The 14,945-nt window shown below is 43.6% G+C and overlaps 2 protein-coding genes across 2 annotated transcripts; one reads left to right on the top strand and one right to left on the bottom strand.

The window, feature by feature from the left end:
• The first annotated feature begins 2,485 nt into the window (after positions 1–2,485).
• On the top strand, positions 2,486–4,117 carry rps26 (ribosomal protein S26). Its single transcript, XM_080831970.1, has 4 exons — positions 2,486–2,519; positions 3,114–3,291; positions 3,526–3,656; positions 4,016–4,117. The coding sequence occupies exons 1-4, from the start codon at positions 2,517–2,519 to the stop codon at positions 4,049–4,051; spliced, it is 348 nt and encodes a 115-aa protein (XP_080688096.1). The 5' UTR covers positions 2,486–2,516; the 3' UTR covers positions 4,052–4,117.
• Positions 4,118–7,996: 3,879 nt separating this feature from the next.
• Positions 7,997–13,402, bottom strand: ikzf4 (IKAROS family zinc finger 4; the record flags this gene model as incomplete). Its single annotated transcript, XM_080831917.1, has 7 exons — positions 7,997–8,976; positions 10,808–10,939; positions 11,095–11,247; positions 11,989–12,186; positions 12,404–12,763; positions 13,032–13,136; positions 13,363–13,402. 7 exons carry the CDS (start codon positions 13,400–13,402, stop codon positions 7,997–7,999), a joined length of 1,968 nt encoding a protein of 655 aa, XP_080688043.1.
• Positions 13,403–14,945: the final 1,543 nt, after the last annotated feature.

The following is a 14,945-nucleotide window of genomic DNA, read 5'->3' as shown; positions in this document are numbered from 1 at the left end:
GCAGACCTGCTGGGAGTTTGGACCCCCCATCCCCTCCACTCCCCACTTAGCACACCCAACCCTAATCGCTTCCAGAGGTTCAACTGTCCCAATTTCAAAGAAGTGTCATCAGCCATATATCATCCATATATCATCCCCTTTTTTCATTATACTCTTCCTTACCACCAACACTGCAAACTGAGGAAACTAATTTTGTTTATTTGTCATGACAATTAGCCTACTAGAGCCCTGCAGTGGTTGTTTAAGGTTTGAAGACTCATGCCAAGAGTGGCCTCCCATCCCTCCTCTGCGGCCAGTCACATACTGAGCTTGTTTAAAGTTTTTCATAATGAGCTGAAAATACAACTTTATGTGAAAAGAAAGATTGTTGTAGTACGTAATTATATCGAAAATTGTCTCCACAGTTACAATAGATCTCAATTCAGCCAGTCGTCACGTCACCACTCTACTATAGGCTAGGTGCACGAAATACTCAGTGTGGGCTGCTTGTTTCCTGTTTAGCCAGGTGTGTTTGAACCTGCCACTATTCTGAATGTAATTAGTGTCTACACGTCCTTCTTTATCGTAACGCTGATTCACTAGGTGCAACACCTAACCAGGTCCGTGTAGACGCTAATTACATTCAGAATAGCGGCAGGTTCAAATACACCTGGCTAAACAGGAAACAAACTGCCCACACTGAGGGCCTGATTTACTAACAGGATTGCGCCCATTTTCTGGCGTAAAATAGCGGTCGTAACGAAAAACGGTATTTACTAAGCTGGCGCAGCGCATATTAACGCTTTGAGGGTGTGTAGCCTACCTGCAAACAGGTGGGATGGTTCGGAAACGTGGGTGGTAACGTAGGCGTGTAGCGCTATTTAATGGGAGGAGTGCGCCTAATGATGAACTGCGTGGTATTTACTAAACTGCCCGGCGAGCGCACATATCTGATTTGCACGCTAATTCTCCGCCTCATAAAAGCACGTCTTAACCATGCGCATTTCCACTGAGTCTGAAAACGTTGATATGGCAGCAGCAAGGCAAAGACATAGACAGAGACAGCGAACAGAAATATTTGTTTCAACTCGTATAATTCATATATTCATATATATGAAATTAAACTTTCCGAACGTAATTGGAGAAATTGATCGCACCCACATGCAAACAGTCCCACCTTCAATCCGCGAACACGTTTACCGAAACAGAAAGCACACATATTCAATGAATGTCCAGGTCATATGTGATGCCAACATGACCATTACTTACGTGGTAGTGGTCTGTCCATGACAGTTTTATCTTTCGGAATAGTGTCATTTATCCATGATTGAGCAACGGTGATTTTGGAGAGGCCTGTCTACTTGGTAAATGTATTTGTTTCAGTGGGGATATATTGTAGTGAACCCATGTCCCTTGTAGAACGTATTAATCTCGCCATGTACACATATATATTGTTATAATAGACAGTGTATGCATTAATGCCACCAATAGCATATTATTTATAATCGTGTTCTTTTAAACATCTCGCTGTAGATGATGGCGGGCAAAACAACAATATAACCCATTGAATCAGGTTCAGTGATTGAGCGAACGTGAACCAATACATCTATCTCGCTATCTATTCGCTATCTATTCGCTGAACCTTAGTTTTTTCTTCCTCGAATCTCCATGGTGGCAGTAACTTGCTGGCAAGTTCTCCAGTCTTTTAACGGCGCGCTAAATAATGATTGCCCAGCGCGTATCTGGCTTGATAAATATCACGGAAAATGCGGGGAATCACCGTGCGTTAATGTGCGCCTGGCAAAGATGCGTTCGCAAATCAATCTTAGTAAATCAGGCTCTTTAAAGGGCGGAGTAAGCACAGTTTGCCCAGCGCAGATCTGGCTTGATAAATACCAAGTAAAATGCGCAAAAACACCGTGCGTTAATTTGCGAACGCAGATTAAGAAGCGCTCGCATATTAGTAAATCAGGCCCTGAGTATTTCGTGCACCTAGCCTATAGGCATCACAAGGCATGTTACTACACTCATGATACATTTTCCCCTGAAAGGATATGCTGACATCTAGTGGAACATACAGGTAAATGACATTTGGAAGGGCGTGATCAGTTCAAATGCCCATTGTAATTCCTAAAGAAGTTAGTCGATTTCACGGTGTTGGATTTGCTCCCAAAGAGTAGGTGCTTGATAGCTGGTGTCACGTCGCCAGATACAAATTCGTAGACTACACGAACCGATCTATTAAAAAAAAAAGCTTCCACTAATTTCATTTAGCTGTAGAGCGGAGTGAAAAGCACTGTGGGATTTATATTGCGTCACAAAAAGTAGTTCCCTAAAAGTAACTAAGCTTGTTTTGCCATTTACATGTTTTACTCTTAAAGTGTATATTTTATATCACTACAATAGCTCGTATTATATTTTCCTCTGCATTGTTTGTACACAGTTAAGCTTAAATAAGCAAATTAGTGTCGGCGGAGGAGCCATATATAAATGACGTAGTCATACTAACTGGTCCTTTTTACCCTCCAGAAAGCAAAATGGTACGTGCGTTTCGGATTTTGCTTCGAACTCTTTTGACAATAAACCTTGCCTTTAGTGTTTTCTATTGCAAGTTCTGGCAAGATTCGGTTTGCGGAATAGATGTATTTGTTTTGAACATGTAAAAACGGTCTGATCTGGAGCATATGGATACATATATCCTTCGACTTGTTCAGAGCTAGACCGACTGACTCGTGGGATAACATGCGGTGATGCAAACTAGCATGCTAGCAAGTTAGCGTGCTAGTAGGTTAGCATGCTGTTGCCATACGACTGTAACATTAACTTAAGAAATGGTCTAAGCCACATAGTACTAAGTAAAACGTAAAAAATGTAATCAGCTAGCTGGTCATGTAGTAACCTTCTTCTGACGCCAGTACGTGTATGCACCAGTTGCCATGACATTGTGCGTGTGAGTTTGCATACCAACCATTATTATGTACCGGACATCGGTGAAAAGAGTAGGCCTATTGCTACTTAAGGATATTATGTAGATAGGTCGTTGCGTCTAGTAAGGACGTATAGCTAATGAAACTGAAATGAATTAAATTGTTCAGGAATAACCTATTCAGTCTGTTCTGTTCGATAATCCTCAGACTAAGAAGAGAAGGAACAACGGCCGTGCCAAGAAGGGACGTGGGCATGTTCAGCCCATCCGTTGCACAAACTGTGCCCGCTGCGTACCCAAAGACAAGGCCATCAAGAAGTTTGTCATCAGAAATATTGTGGAGGCGGCAGCTGTGAGAGATATCACAGAGGCCAGCGTATTTGACGGTGAGCTTGACCCACAATATAATGCTCTTCTAAGTGTAGTTTACAATTTTAACTGGAAAAGTTATGCTTCCCATGGCCTGTGGTAAGTGATTATGGCTGGTGGGCTGTATGATGTTTTGATAAAATCTCTGCCATCACATGCTACAATAAGCTATGAATAACATCAACCTTATTACCTGCACTGTCATGTAACTTACACCAGACTTGCGCCTGTCTCCATCTCTCTCTGAGTAGCATATGTCCTGCCCAAGCTGTATGTGAAGCTGCACTACTGTGTGAGCTGTGCCATCCACAGCAAGGTGGTGAGGAACCGCTCTTGCGAAGCCAGGAAGGACCGCACTCCTCCACCCCGCTTCAGGCCCAGCGTAAGTTATTCTGTCTGTGCAGAGGAGTACTTGTGCTTTATTCACCTATCTTCAATGCTGCTCATCACCATTCTAGTCCAATACATGCAGACGCTATGTTTGTACGTCGCTTTGGACAAAAGCGCCTACTAAATGTAAATATTTATAAGGTTTTAATTAGGACCGTTTCTCTCAATCTGTCAGCATGGAGGTAGGGCAGAACGAACACCTTTTAAACAAAACTAAAATTTGCTTTCCTCTTGCTTTCTGTAAATTCCATCTTTACTTAATTTTCTTGCTTAGCTGCTTGTGAATGTCTGTTTGCTGAATGTCAAAGGTGCTCATACTGACATGCTTTTTTTCTTTTCTTTCCTCTGCAGGGTGCTGCCCCAAGAGCTCCTCCCAAACCTATGTGATCTACATTACTCAAAAGAGTTTTATGGAAGAACTGAAATAAAATGTGCTCCTCTTTGGAAAGAAAATACCTGTGTGTTTCAGTTATTATCAAGGTGACGTGTTTGATTTATTTTACCCTGTCAAAAAGGCATTTTACAGGTGCGAAATAGAATGGCTGTCAAGGCGTGGTATCGTACTGTCATGTCTGTGGGACATGTAGAAATAGACGCCTAATAAAATACCATTTATTTCCATGGTAATAGATTTACATAGCTATAGTTACCCTCTCTGTAAACCCATGTAATGCTCCCTCCTATTCTTTTGGAAGTCTAATAATTATGATAAATCCAGTTTGAAGGGAGAACAGATGTGTAGCCATCTCTGTAGTTGACAGACACCAGCAGTCTTCCTTAAAGGAAAATTCAAAATTGTCTAATAGACTTGATAGTTTAATTGGGTGGGGTACTGTAACTGATTTTGTCCAATGGGTAATATGAGTCAATGGTGTGATGAGCAAAAAGACATGATTCAAAATGCAGAGAAAAGTTTGTTTAGTACTTTTTTTTTTTTTCTTCCATGTGAACAGAATGGTTTACAACAAATAGTACTTTATTGGACATGAAAAATTACTTCAACTGAATGTTGGGATACACTCCTTTTTAAAAGAATCAAAGCAACAATACCTCTTGAAACCAACACAACTCTTAAAGACCATGAGGCAGTTTTATATTTGAACAAATTTGAGGTAAAGAGTTTTTTTCTTTGTCATATATATATATATAGTTTTTTTTCTTTTTCTCACAAAATATTTAAAAACATTGAACCCCCAAGAACGCCCAAGTATCTAAGTGCAGGGACTTGCAACCTTCAGCCTTCCACTATCCTCTTTTCTCAGTTCCTGCGAGTAAAGGTTGCTTCACAGTTCGTACAAAATTCATAGAAGTTTATCACACATGTATTGGGATTGGAAGAGACTCCAACTGGGGAGAAAAATCAGCCAGGCTGGCAGGTTGGGGTAAAAGAAGTGGGAAATGTTGCCACTAAAAATTCCACAAGTTCAACAAATTCCAGCCCTACCCCACCCCGCTGACAGAAAAGCACACATGCTACCTTCTCACCCATACATATGGTAGAATTATTTACATAATTTCTTTCTCAACCTTTAAGTGCATTCGTAATCATAGATCTGATTTCTCTCGTTAAATAACTTCAAGTACATCTCTAAGAGTTTGCAACTAGAAGAGACTGGATCCTCTTCAAAGAAGGACGCAAAGCCATCAACCTACCTTAAGTGAAATACTGTATTTTGGTCTCATGTAGGGTCCGTTCCATTTCCATAATCATCAGTAGGCTATACAACTGCACAGACCCTTACATATTTGGAGGTTTTCTGGTGCTTAAGAACTAGCAAAAAAAGGTGCAACTCACTGGACCAGTGGATCACACAGGGTTTGGGATATAGCTGACCACCTCCACAAAGGCAATGGGACAAACAAGGGCTAGAACCAAGAACCCTCAAACCATGGTCTACTGTACAAAAGCAGATAACGAACAAACTTTAAAAAATAAAATCTTTGATATAGACTAAATGCATTCCTTGAAGCTGAAGCGTCATCATTTCATATCTGTTTGTGCAATAGGATATCTTGATAAAAGAAGCCACAACACACTGACTTTGGGTAGGACGGTACAAGAAATGCTCTGCAACTATATTTCACTTTACGTGTGACTTCTCTTCTTCCAATTAAGCAGCAGCTGAATGCAATTGGGGTTAAAAGTACCTTAATGCATTGAGTTATCTGTGGTGTAATAACATAAGATAAGCACACAGACGTTAGGTTTCAATCTTAATGGCAGAAGTCACAAAATCAGCCAAGCACCGTTTTTTTTTTTTTCTACGAGGGGAGAAACTTCAGTTGGGTCTGCTTTGAAAGACCTTGTACCCCTTAAATAGGAAAATAGCATTTATAGAATTTTAAAAACACACACTTTAATCTGGTCTTCATAACCTACATGATCATGTATCAAATTGTTACTCGGTTTCTAAATAGCATTTTTTTTATATCAGAAATCAGTGCAATAGAGCAATTTCAGGAAAAAAAGAGAATATGTTCCAAAGCTCAGTCATCAAGTCATTACAGTCTCAAACGCCAAAGCCTTACAAAAAAATAAGTACCTCAACATCCTCAAGAGCCAAACAAACCAACGAAACAAACGAAAAAATAAAGAAACACTCACATTTGAGTAGAGAGTTAGAAAGTGCAATCCTCCTCAGAGGTAATGGCCCCTCCCCCCCCCCCGTTCCTCAGAACCCATCTCACCCAGACACGGCATTGTGTTTGATCTGCACCAGTGGATTAAGGCTCCTCATGCCCACACACATACCCACACACACACACACACACACACACACACTCACTCACTCACTCACTCACTCACTCACACGTTTCTGTCCTCCCTTTTCTCTCTTCATTTTTCAACATCTGCAGAGCTAGACCCCGAGCCACTTATAAAAGCCCAGATTGGGTTTAAGGAAAAGGTAAAAAAAAAAAAAAAGTAGAAAAAAACTTTTCTTCAGGAGAAAAAGAATAAAGAGACAAGAAGCAAGCTAATTAGCATACTGCCGTGGGCACGAGAGTGAAGCCCCCTGGTACTTAGACTGGCTGGCCCACAACAGTGGCTGGAAACGTCAGGGGCTTTCCATTCCACCGAGGGGAAGCCAAGCCAAGGTTAAGGACAGGCTCTCCAACAGCCACATGAAAACACCTTTGAAGCTCTACATCAACGACAACGACACAAAAGTTAACAATCATGAAATCGAGGCACAAGGAATAAGCAGGCCCTATCTAACTGACAGCCCTTCAGGAGAAAAAGGTTCCTTCTGCCACCATGCTTCACTGCTGCTAAGGCAAATATAGATCATACCATGCATCACAACACTGACATAAACAAACACAGTAGTTAAGCAAAACATTAAAAGACCACTGGAACAGCCCCACTGTGACGGGGACAGTTCCTCGGACAGTGGTGATGAGTTGATAGTCAACCACCTTTAATCTCCAGCATGAGGCTACAAAGAAATAATCGTCACATTTCCAACACTGTGCATTTATACATCTGGGAACCATAACAGAGTGTATATGAAGCGAAGGATTAAGGCATCACACATCTGCGCTCCCACTTCTATGGCTACTGGCGTTTTTTCACCATTTTCCCATCCCATCCTGATTTCTAGACACTCATCCTACACTCCTTGCTGAGACACAACCTCCTTAGTCTGCCTCCATTAATCTCATTTAGCACAGTCTGAGATTTAAACATAATAACAAAAACATTACGCGCAGTCTGACTCAAAACCAACATGCTTTGAGCTTTTTCCACTCGTTTTCAGTGTTTCTGTCAAACTCCCTCCTTTTCATTCTGACTCACTCACACACACGCACCCGCACACACTACCAGCGCTTCACAGACTCCTGTAGCAGCGAAACAAGCACCACATTTTCCTACCGTCCCCCTAAGCCCTCGCCGATTAAAAGGTAAACTCCGTTGTAGGAAGGCACTTTCAAAGCAAAACAGCAGTGTCTTGCCTAATGAGTTGTTTTGGGAGTGCAGTCGGAAGGGGTGATTGGTTTCCCTGTCCCTCTTCCCTCCCCACCCGTTCTGAACCAACTTTCCGCCACTGATCCTTCACAAACGCAGCAACTTGCTGCAGCAGACAGCAGATGTTGCGCTGTGCAGACACAGTACCTCGCTCGGTCAGTTAGCCTTCAACAGTAAAACCTGATGTCCACTAACAATTAAAAGAAAGCAAGTGCTATATGTTCCCTAACCCCCACCCTCACCCCACGAGCTGGTGCAGACCAAACCATCACGCCATGTCATGTCAAAGCAGCAGGCTTCCCCTCGACGAACCTCCCCATCGTCGCCCCCCAACCCCCCCCCAAAAAAACCATCACCTCCTTTGCTCAGCCCACCTGGTGCTCCCCGCGGACAATGTGCGAGGAGAACTCATAGCGGTCCTGGCTGCGGTGGCCACAGATGTTGCACTCGAAGGGCTGGCGGAAGCCATGGCAGCCCATGTGAATGGTGAACATGACGTGATCCAGAAAGAGGATGCGGCAGTGCTCGCAGCGGAAGGAGCGCACCGAGCGGCCCTCCCCGTCCACCACCTGCAGGGCCTCCCGACAGGGCAGCGAGGAAGAGGAGGGCGGCGAACGCGGGCTGCCCTCCTTTGCCCCCACTGGGGTCATGGCCAGTGAGGAGGCCTGAGGTATGGCCAGGCCCAGCTCCCTATCCTTCTCCCGTTCCCTCTCCCTCTCCCTTTCCCAAACTCGGTCACGCTGCTCCCGCTCCCTATCCCGCGCCAACTCCACGTCGATGTCTTTGGCGTAGCTGGGGCTGCTGTAGCGGTCTCGGGGACCTCGGAGCGGGGTGTTGTGATGGCTGCCCCCCTGCCCCCCGCCGACAACCCCACACTGTTCTTCCGCCATGCTCTCCGTGTCTGTGGAGTCGAGGCAACCGTTGCTGGGGGACTCCACTGCGGCAACAGTGGCGTGGCTTCGGCTGGCGGGGGCATCTTCGTGGCCTTCACCGGCCTCCCTCCCTGGCAGGCCTGCCAACCCCACGCTGACTCCACCTCCCGAGGCCGACACGCAGTTCAGCCTCGGACCCAGTGAGGGCGCCATGTGGGAGGAGTAGACCGAGCCGATGATGGGGGGGAACTCAGACAGGCACGTGGCGTGGGCTGCAGGCAAGCGCAGCGGGCGGCTGGGTTCTGCCTCTTCACCCCCCTCGCCCACACCGACCCGTTGCCCCTGCAGGTAGCGCCCCCCGAGGCGGCCAAGGGTGCCGTGCTCTGCCCCCAGCATGTCCCCCCTCTCCTTCTTAGGGCTGCTGGTGAGTTCATAAGGTGCATCAGGCAGGTTCAGTCGCATGTGCTTCTCTCCTAAGCCAACAGACAGACAAAAATGACATGTGAACACCACAGGACTGAAATTGGTGAAAACTATGGATGTCTAAGGGACATTTCACTCACTATAGCCAACAATCTTTAACTAAAGACAACAAAGTATCACAACAACTATTAGTGCAGTTATTAGTACAACCATAAGTAGCACTATAAATACATAAAAAAAAAAAAAAAAAAGACTATAGCTGCATTTCCACAGGAGAATGCAAATGTGATTTGTAGGTCACATCCGATAAAAGTGTCCGCAAAATACCATAACCCTTTTTATCCTTCGAGTCCAGAGATCAGCTGATATTACTTAAATAATACATGCATTTTATGAGGGCTATCTGTTGGTGTAGTTTTGTAGATTTTGTGTGTAGCTTGCGTAGAGAATGAAATGGTCTTTACATTTCATATCATTACATAGTATAATATAGGCTTCACTCTACTACCTTTGAAATCAAATGAATAATGTCCATGACTTTAATTATGTTGATACACTCATGGTGAATTGTGTTTTTGCAGAGAGAGAAGCTATCATGTAAGTGTGCCTCAGACTAAGTTTAGATAGAGAAAAATTACTGAACGTTCACATCAATGAGCCACTGATATTCTGAAACATTTAGGCGGCACACAGTTGGCAAATAAAAGTTCCATGTACAGTGAGTTGAAGGTCTGTATTCATTGCGTGCAATGCACCCTATTTAGATCTGGAGGGAATGTTCATCCTTTTAAAGGAAGCTGATATTAGTGTTGCGTGTGTGCAGGCCAGCCCTGGACCTTCTTTTATGCCTGACTCCACTCCCACCACACACAAAAACGCTGTTTGTGGGTTATAATAATTATGATAACATATCGTTGCTTTTAAATTGAATCGAAAACTCACCTGTTCCTCTCTGCCTTCCCCTAAGGTCTTGGATTTGTGTTCTTTAGATTGCATTTTTCTTGGGTAACTGTTCAGGTTTAATAAATATTCTTAATATATATTCTTTCATTATGATTATATTAATAACTTTTTAAATATTGAATATGATCCTATTTTTGTTATAGCATTTTTATTATTATTATTATTATATTTGATTATTGGGATTGATTGTTTTACCCTGTAAAGCACCTTGAGATTTCATTGCATTTTAAAGTGTATAAACAAAATCCATTATTATTATTATTATTATTATTATTATATGAGACGACATCTTTCACCAAGTTAAACCTATATCAATCAACTGAGGGAACAGAATAATGTAACATACTAATCTAGAGTATTCAGCAATGTTCTGGTAACCTAAATATGTCAAAAACAAATACTGCTCATTTCATTAGTTGTCAAAACTTCTGTGTTCATGCAAATTATTTTTGCAGATAAATACTTAAATAAAACTAAATTTCAGTTTAGATGATAAAATATTGAAGATTACATTATATTTTTGTCACTCAGTGATGTCTGACTGTGTTCATAACTTGATACAAGTGGTCTATGCCATCGGTCGTCTGCTCCATGCTAGCTCCACATCAAGTGTTTATGAGCTTGTTGGTTATGACTTTGCCTATTACAAACCAAAACAAGTGATACACAAATGAAAATTCATAACTTGGCTTGTGCTGTAAGTCTAAATATGATTGACTGGCTAACTTAGTGTACAGAGGCGTCAGTCATATTGGATGTTCTTGAATCATGGCCGCCTCTAAAGTATTTCCCCATCCATTTCAATACGCGTGCGCAATCACATGATTAAGAATTGATAGTAACAGTAGTAATAGCAGTTGTAAAATGAAAATAACCAATATGCTTCTATGGTGCAAGGATCCGCGATGGCTTTCCTACCTAAGAACTTCTGGGGCGTGGACCTCTTTCTCTTGGTTATGCTGTTGGCCAGACGGTCAATGAAGGTCATCTTGTCAGTGGAGGGCTGAAGCAAGGGGTCAGTAACCATATCCATGTTGCGGTTCTCCTCTCCTGCACGGTGACGTGTAAAACATCAATGAGTACACAAGTATGTTTGTGTTTGTGTGTGTGTGTGTGTGTGTGTGTGTGTGTGTGTGGGGGGGGGGGGGGGGCTGACAGAACCAGCTCCTGGATGAGTGGTGGGGTGGGTGAAGTGTTTTTATTACCCTGGGCTGTCTGGGTGCTGTGCGCAGGTTGGTGGTCCAGACTCTGCAGGTAGCTGTGGCAACGCTCCCGATGTTCTTCCAGTGTGCTCTGCTGCTTGTAGCTGCGGCCACAGTAACTGCACTTGTAGGGCTTTCCCACTGTGGGGGATGATACTGCAGTTACGGAAACAAACACAGAGAGAGACAGATGACTGAAAATATGCAAGCTGTCAGTAATCAGGGCAAGGCACCTTACACAAGCAGTGCATTTGCTCTCCAAAAGTACGCTTTTCATAAACACCAACACAGCTCTTCATGAAATGCAGACAGCCACGTCACGTCGTCACCCTAATACATGGGATGCATTTTTTTCCGGCAGTACTGCAATATTTTCCGAAATGTTCCACCGGTGTGACGGCCCGAGACGCTTGCGTCATTTCGCCGAAATCCACCATTCCTGCTCGCTGTGACTTCCCCGAATTGGTTCGTCACTTTCCAGAACGCAAGCTCTACCTAACCCACCCTGCCCTCTTCGGTTCAGACACCAAGCCCAGGTAAAACGTAAATTAATGTGAAGGCAAAACACTAACAGGATATCCTGTTTTCATAATTTTGTAAATGTCAATCTGATGTGGTAGAGGTTTGCTGTGTAGAGGTTTTTTTCTTTTTATTATTTCCTCTGCACCAAACACTAAGATCAGCACTATGCAGAGGCTACAGTGATCGTAAAGCCTGTCTCGCCTCATTAACCCTGACTGCAGTGACACTGCCCTCCCCACATTACTAAGAATCAATACTAATACAGTCAAGGAATCTCACTTGTGCTGCAAAAAATGTCCCAGCTAGATCCTCACTCGTTCAGCTCTGAGATATTCTTTTACTTTGCTGCCATTTTCTGCAAACTGTCAGACTCACCGGAGTGGGTGCGGAGGTGGCCCGTCAGGGCGTCACGGCGACGACAGGCATAGTTACAGAAGGGGCATTTGAAGGGCTTCTCACCCGAGTGCAGCTTGATGTGGCGCAACAGGTTGCCCTTTTGAGTGAAGGAGGCCCCACACTGGTTGCACTGGAAAGGCCGCTCACCTGCCGAGAAACAGTTCCTCAACTGAGACCCTGTATGGCGAGGCAATAGATTTACCTACAGTGTTTCCCTTGATAATCTACTGCTCACTACAGGCTATAATTTCATAAAAGTTTAAAATAAATCAACAGTTATTACACTTCAAATTCTTTCATTTTTATGGACTCTTTAGTGTTTTAATCTCTCCTTTTACTTTCAGTTTACATCATTCAGCAGTATAAAACGTATAAAACTATACCCCATTCTTACCTGTGTGGCTGCGCTTGTGCACCATGAGGACATTGGGCCCGATGCAGATCATGCCGCACACATCACACTTTAACTTGCCGTTGGGCAGCCGGATTGGTCCCAGCGAGACCGACTCAGGGCTGCCCATCTCCTCGTAGCCGCTCCCCGCCTGCTCCCTCGCGCCGACCCCCGACTCAGGGCTGGCCATCTCCCCGTAGCCGCTCCCCGGCCTCGCACCGACCCCCGCCTCTGCGGTGCCCTCCTCCGGCGCGTCTCCCTTCTCCTCCTTCCATCCCTCTTCTCTCTCTCTCCCTCTCCTCTCTGATGGAGGGGCTCCCCCTGCCTCTTCATCGCTGTAGAGCTCCACCTTGATAGAGTTAGCTGGGGAGGGAAATGGGATTATCACTGATTACAATAACGAATTACACTTCAGAGCAGAACAGTCAGCACGGACAATACCAAAAAAAGTTGTCTTTGCTGTGCCGTATGCCTGGCAGTAATTTGCAACGAACGATTCTGAATGTAAGCTACTGTATGTCTACTCTAAAGAAGACATCAAATCACATAATAACCACTATTACTAGGACACATTAAATCCCAGACAGTGCTAAATGGCTGCTGTAGAGGCACTGAGAGACAGGGGACTAACCACTGAGCGAGCGACTGGGCGAGGAGTGCTGGCTGTTGGGGGTGCTCACAGTGGGTCCCCTCAGCCCTGCGAAAAACTCACGTTCTGTTGACGAGTCTCCATTGCCTGCAGACCAACAACACACACACACACACACACACACACACACACACACACACACACACACACACACACACACACACACACACACACACACACACACACACACACACACAAACAAACAAACAAACACAAACAGAGGGCAATTTAACACTTTACTTCACACTACACGGCCTACATATGGGATTTTGTCCTCTCAATCTCCGCTCCCACTGCTCTCCATATGCCTTACCTGACATATAAGATCGTCCATTACAGTCGTCAGCATTCATTATCACTGCACCAGCTAACTGTTAACACAAGAGATGGGACGGGTTTTTTCCCCAAATAAATTAAAAATCATGAATTAAAGTTCATAATTAATTCACTTCCAAACATGACATTTATAGTACTATACTCACATAGTGAACCTTAAGCTTAAGACTACTGCTTCACACTTCTGTATTGTAAATTTGTCGTCTTAAAGGTATCGATTCACAAAAAATAAATAGCATCGCTTGCCACCAATCACAGAAAGAAACATATTTGAGAGAAACTAGCAGTCCCTTCTGACTTCATTACAACTTTTCCGAAAGATCAGAGGATGACAAGCAATTCACAGTCGAACATATAAAACAATTCTATTCAAAAGTCAGATGTTGACTAAAAAGTACATATGTATTGTTCATAAATATGAACAAATCTTCAATAGGACTCTACTGTGGATATAGTTGTCTTTAAATAATTTCTTGTCCAGTTCCAAACAGCAGGTTATAAAATAGTGACAGGCTAAGTGGAAACAAGCATTTCCAAGAAAGAGAGACTTGTCATTAAGACAAACAAACAAAAACAAAGACAAAACATACCTTGTTCAGCAAACAGGAGACAACTATGTTTCACCGATAAAAATAAATTTAAGGTTCTAAAAGAAGATATTTATAAGTGATGACAGGTTGGGGTAACTGTCAGATTGTGTGACTCTCCTGACGTTACAGTATGATTGTGCGCTTTGTTCCGGTGTGGAAATACTGATTGAAGGTGAATACGTGGGTGGGCAGTCTGGAGAAAATGGCAATGGCATGCTCGTGGAAGCAACAGGCTCGCGCCATCTATCTACATGGCTGTCAGAGGTTATCATCTTAATTGGGCACACTAATCTGGACAAAACCGGTCTAAAACCCTACACGACCAGTAGTGGTAGACAACCTGTCGTTTAACTGACACCAATATATCGACTACTCGACGATGGTAGTTCGGGTTGTTCAAATAACTTTATAAGATTAAACTGGTAGGATTGTCATAACACGCAGATGCATCTCTGTCTGTCTGGCTATGAGGGCGAGCTAGCTATGATAGCTAACTCGCTAAGAAAACGTGACAGGTTGCTGTAAGGCACCGATGTAATAGCAAAATAAATCCAATATGAGTAGCAGTGTTATCTTACATTCAAAATGACCGAACTGTCGATGATTGATCGTCCTCCGTGTCATTGCACAGCCATGTCAAACTAAAGAGGAATAATGTTTCGTATGAGCCGTTGGCGTTGCTATGGTACCCAGTACTCGACAGATGCCGTCTAACGTTAGCTCGCTAAAGTCGTTCAAAGAGATCACTGTGATTTACATCGGTGACATATTGATTTTACAAAAATGATCACGTACGGCTGCTTTGTATAGTTTCTTACCTGGCGGTCGACTAGTGTCAATGTATTTATTTCGCTGGTTCTCTGTTTGTTTTCTCTAGCGAAGGCAGCATCTCCGGGATCTTTTACCTGAAATCCCAAACAACTTCCGGGCCCATGCCGGGATACAGGCCCGAATAACCCTACTACGGAAT

The sequence above is a fragment of the Sprattus sprattus genome, assembly GCF_963457725.1.
Source record: "Sprattus sprattus genome assembly, chromosome: 2".
Taxonomy (NCBI): domain Eukaryota; kingdom Metazoa; phylum Chordata; class Actinopteri; order Clupeiformes; family Clupeidae; genus Sprattus; species Sprattus sprattus.
The sequence above is the reverse complement of the archived record's forward strand: the minus strand, read 5'-3'. Positions and strand labels throughout refer to the sequence as shown.